General features: G+C 50.9%; 1 protein-coding gene across 1 annotated transcript in view; it reads left to right on the top strand.

Annotated features, from left to right (window-relative positions):
• Positions 1-4820, top strand: part of celsr1a (cadherin EGF LAG seven-pass G-type receptor 1a) — a 9232-nt gene extending 4412 nt beyond the window's left edge. The window contains 7 exon segments of the mRNA XM_067254933.1: positions 679-793; positions 1013-1171; positions 1547-1635; positions 1637-1787; positions 1947-2048; positions 2083-2263; positions 3297-4820. Of these exon segments, the coding sequence (XP_067111034.1) occupies positions 679-793; positions 1013-1171; positions 1547-1635; positions 1637-1787; positions 1947-2048; positions 2083-2263; positions 3297-3321 (822 nt within the window). The 3' untranslated portion in view covers positions 3322-4820.
• The last annotated feature ends 213 nt before the right edge of the window (positions 4821-5033 follow it).

The raw sequence follows: 5033 nt of genomic DNA, 5'->3' as shown, positions 1-5033 counted from the left end.
ACAGAACAACTCTCCTGTTGTTCTGTCTTGTTCCTGTCCTCCTGCATTGCTGTGGCTATGCAAGTATGCTAGCATGCAAGCTAATCAACCACACACACACACACACCCACACACACACACACCCACAGACACACACACCAGATGCATGGAAAGTGAATACACATTCTAGGATTCATAAAAACTGTCTGAACTGCAGAGGTGGTATGAAAGGTCTCTCTGAGACTTATCTGTGCTGGTCCACCTCTACCTCTCCTCTACCTCTCCTCTACCTCAACCTCTCCTCTACCTCAACCTCTACCTCAACCTCTCCTCTACCTCAACCTCTCCTCTACCTCAACCTCTCCTCTACCTCTCCTCTACCTCTCCTCTACCTCAACCTCTCCTCTACCTCAACCTCTCCTCTACCTCTCCTCTACCTCTCCTCTACCTCAACCTCTCCTCTACCTCACTTCTACCTCTCCTCTACCTCAACCTCTCCTCTACTTGTCTTCTCCTCATTCTCCCTCTCTCCATCCCGCTCACTCTCCTTCTTCCTCTGCCCCTTCCTCCTTCTCTCCCCCTTCCTCCTCCTCTCCCCCTTCTTCCTTCTCTCCCCCTTCCTCCTTTTCTCCCCCTTCCTCCTCCTCTCCCCCTTCCTCTTCCTCTCCCCCTTCCTCCTTCTCTCCCTCTCCTTCCCTCCCTTCCTACAGAGATGACTCTGGACAGAAGCCCAGTGTGTCGTCGGGGACAGCGAAGGCTGGACACACGGATCTGGATGGATCTCTGTTCCACCGTAACGGCACCAAGGGAGATGGTAGGGCGACGTAACGCGAAAATTAGTTAGCCGGCTCGTACGGTTTAGATTCACTAGAAACATGGACCAATAATAATCATGACCTTTCTTAGTTTTCTTACCTATTCTGTCTTTCCCAACCCTACTCTTTCACTCTCATCCACTCCCCTCCCTCACTCCTCTTTTCTCTCACTCCCTTACTCCCCCTTCACTCCATCTCTCTTCCCCTCCCTCCCCCAGACTCGGACTCAGACAGCGAGCTCTCCGTGGATGACCACAGTTCGTCCTACGCCTCGTCTCACTCCTCGGACAGCGAGGACGACGACCTTGACGTCAAGCCCAAGTGGAACAACGAGAGGCACAACAACGAGAGGCAGCCTCTACACAGCACCCCCAAAGGTGAGGCAGCCTCTACACAGCTCCCCCAAAGGTGAGGCAGCCTCTACACAGCTCCCCCAAAGGTGAGGCAGCCTCTACATAGCTCCCCCAAAGTGTGAGGCAGCCTCTACATAGCACCCCCAAAGGTGAGGCAGCCTCTACACAGCTCCCCCAAAGGTGAGGCAGCCTCTACATAGCTCCCCCAAAGGTGAGGCAGCCTCTACACAGCTCCCCCAAAGGTGAGGCAGCCTCTACATAGCTCCCCCAAAGGTGAGGCAGCCTCTACACAGCTCCCCCAAAGGTGAGGCAGCCTCTACATAGCTCCCCCAAATGTGATCACCCCTCTAAACGACCCTCCACAATGATTGGCTCACACCTCTTCCTCTCCTGTCCCAGTGGAAGCAGTGTCCAATCACGTGAAGCCTTACTGGCCCACGGAGGCGACTACAGCCAGTGACAGCGAGGATCTGGGGGGGGCGGAGCGCACTGAAGGTGGAGACCAAGGTGAACGTGGAGCTGCACCAGGAGAACAAGCTGAACCACATTGGAGAACCCTCCCAGGAGAACCCCAGCAGGGACACAGCGCCCCCTAGCGGCACCAACAGCAACAGCAACCACCTTCCTGAGCAGAGGAAGGGTGAGACTGTGCATTCATTCATTTCTTAATTAACTCATACAAGAAGACAACGATTAGCCTGCACTCACATATTAATTTCCTCATTTACTAGTTCATCTAGGACAGAGATTCAACACCTATTTTCAGTTTAACCCTCTCTAACCCTCCCCTCCCTTCCAGGTATCCTGAAGAACAAAATCTCCTACCCCCCCCCTCTAACCGACAAGAACATGAAGAACAAGTTGAGGGAGAAACTAGGAGACTACAACCCTCCCACCATCTCCCCTCCCCCCCGCCCACCCCCCCACCGTCCCCCCCTCCCGGCCCCCCTCCATAGCCTCTAACGATGGCGTGCGCACCGTCTCCCACGGCAACAGCGTGGTCATCATCAAGCCCGCCCAGCGCCCCGTCCCACCCCCGCGGGAGCAGCAGAACGGAGGCGTGGCCATGAGCCTGAAGTCCGGCACCGTCAACGGGGGCAACGAATCAGACTCAGAGTGGGTAGTCACGTGACTCGTGATGTCATTTTGTGGTTTTGTTGTAGTTCTTTCCCATCCCTTCCTGGTGTGTGTGTGGCTATGATGGTAATACTAATAGAACATGTACAGCCGGCTACATGACAACGTGATGTGTGTGACAGCAGGATGTGTGTGTGTGTGACAGCAGGATGTGTGTGTGACAGCAGGATGTGTGTGTGTGTGACAGCAGGATGTGTGTGTGTGTGACGGCAGGATGTGTGTGTGTGTGACAGCAGGATGTGTGTGTGTGTGACAGCAGGATGTGTGTGTGACGGCAGGATGTGTGTGTGACGGCAGGATGTGTGTGTGTGTGACAGCAGGATGTGTGTGTGTGTGACGGCAGGATGTGTGTGTGACAGCAGGATGTGTGTGTGTGTGACAGCAGGATGTGTGTGTGACAGCAGGATGTGTGTGTGTGTGACGGCAGGATGTGTGTGTGTGTGTGACAGCAGGATGTGTGTGTGACAGCAGGATGTGTGTGTGTGTGTGACAGCAGGATGTGTGTGTGACAGCAGGATGTGTGTGTGTGTGACAGCAGGATGTGTGTGTGTGTGACAGCAGGATGTGTGTGTGTGTGACAGCAGGATGTGTGTGTGACAGCAGGATGTGTGTGTGTGTGTGACAGCAGGATGTGTGTGTGACAGCAGGATGTGTGTGTGTGTGACAGCAGGATGTGTGTGTGTGTGACAGCAGGATGTGTGTGTGTGTGTGTGACAGCAGGATGTGTGTGTGTGTGACAGCAGGATGTGTGTGTGTGTGTGTGACAGCAGGATGTGTGTGTGTGTGACAGCAGGATGTGTGTGTGTGTGACGGCAGGAATGGACCGAGCACACAGGAATGTTGCATGGTGTTATGCATCCTGGATTTAACTAACCCTGCATGTCTCCTGTCCTCCCCCCCTCTCCCCCCGCCCTCCCTCACTTTCTCCCCCTCCCTCCCCTTCATCCATGCCTCTCTTTCCCTCTTCCCTGCATCCCCCATCCATCGTCCCTGCATCCCCCCCCCCATACAGAGGCAGTAATGAAACTTCGATCTGACCCATCAGGAAAATCAGCCTTCCTCTGTGAGGAGCAGAGACAGAGGGGAAAGAAGACACGGCAGAGACTGAGGGGAGAGAGGGGAGGATGGGAAAGAAAAAGAGCGAGAGACACAATGAAGGAGAGGATGCCCCCCTCCTCCTCCTCCCCCTCCTCCTCCCATCCCCGGGGGAGAGAAGAGAGAGAGACAATTAGTCAAGCAGGCTTTAAGCCTTCCGGTATCAAGGAAAGGACTGAAATACAGAACAAATAAAGGGAAAGATTCTAACCAAGAGGGGATCCTACAGATCACATGGACCCCCCCCCCCCCCTGTGCCAAACCACTACAGGGGCTGGGAAAAAACTCCAGCCCCCAGAATGCACTGTGATTTCTGAATGAGTGACTTCTTCCTGGGTCAGTCAGAGACTGAGGCCACAGCACAGACTCAGTTAAAGCCCAGATGCATGACCACTGTGTGAGCAGGCTGACGAGGCTCCTGTAGGCTAGTACAAGAAGAGGACTACGTATCCCATGGGGCACTGCAGGAGTTTTTATTTCTTCTTCCCAGAAAGCAGCTCAGTTCTGAGGGTGGAGAGTTAGACACTAATCTGTATTGGGGTTCAGCATCACTAATGATGAACCCTTTCTCTGTAGCCTGCTGTTTGGCCAGCTGGAATTGCACTTTGTGGCTTATTGTTTGAGACACCCTACTGTACTTAATGCTGTATCCACACACTGGACTCACTAGCTCATTTAGACTAGCTAACTCGGACTAGCTAGCTAGATCGGACTGACAAATTCCTGGTTAGCAAAGCCTAGCTGGTCCTGACTAGCTAACTCAGACTAGCTAATTGTTGACTAGTTAACTCGGACTAGCTAGTTCCTGGTTAGCTAAGACTAGCTAAGGTTAGCTAAGACTAGCTAACTCAAGCTAGCCAGACCCACCAAGTGCCCTTCACTCTTTCACCAGCTCAGCCACATCCCAATGTTTGAGTGTAATTACTTTGTAGATATTTCAAAAGAAATGTTATATTTTGTATTTGAACAGTGTCTTTTATGAAAGAAAAATAAGTACATGTGTAAATTGAAAATGATTTTCTGATACTTTTGAGCTACTTTTTTTAAGGAGAAAATTTGAAAGAAAAAAAAAAACATCTAGGAATTCTGATTGTTGAGAAATCATGTTGAAGATCAAAACTTGTGCCTTTGTCCAACACACTCACACACACACACACACACACACACTCACAGACACACTCACACACACATTCTTTTGTTACCTTAACAACGTGATAGAGCTGGGAAGAACTGGACCTGAATAGTTTAGGAACAACTTCACACACACACCTCGTCCAAGTTTTTTTTTTTATGAACTGGTTGTTCTCTCCCCTCCCCAGTGTTGGGATTCATGTCCTGTTTTATGCTCAGAGACACTGGAACTGTTTTGTAACATATGTATATTTATTTTTATGGTTTTAAGACACTGTAAACTGATGATTGTGACATGTGAAAAATTAAAAATGGCACGATGCATTAGTATAAAGGTGTCTGTGGTTGGGTGATGTGGATGGAACTCTAACCCTGTCACTTCATACAGATCATTCAATCTCAGTTCCCGGATGACTTAGATCCAGCATTTCTGTCAGTTTAAACACACTGGGAGTAAACAAGTTTCTTTACTGTGCCAGGTACCACAACAATGTCTGTGTAGCTGCTCCCCTGGATCTGTGTG

This window comes from Osmerus mordax, chromosome 17, assembly GCF_038355195.1.
Source record: "Osmerus mordax isolate fOsmMor3 chromosome 17, fOsmMor3.pri, whole genome shotgun sequence".
NCBI classification, from domain to species: domain Eukaryota; kingdom Metazoa; phylum Chordata; class Actinopteri; order Osmeriformes; family Osmeridae; genus Osmerus; species Osmerus mordax.
This window is presented reverse-complemented; position numbering and strand designations above follow the sequence as displayed.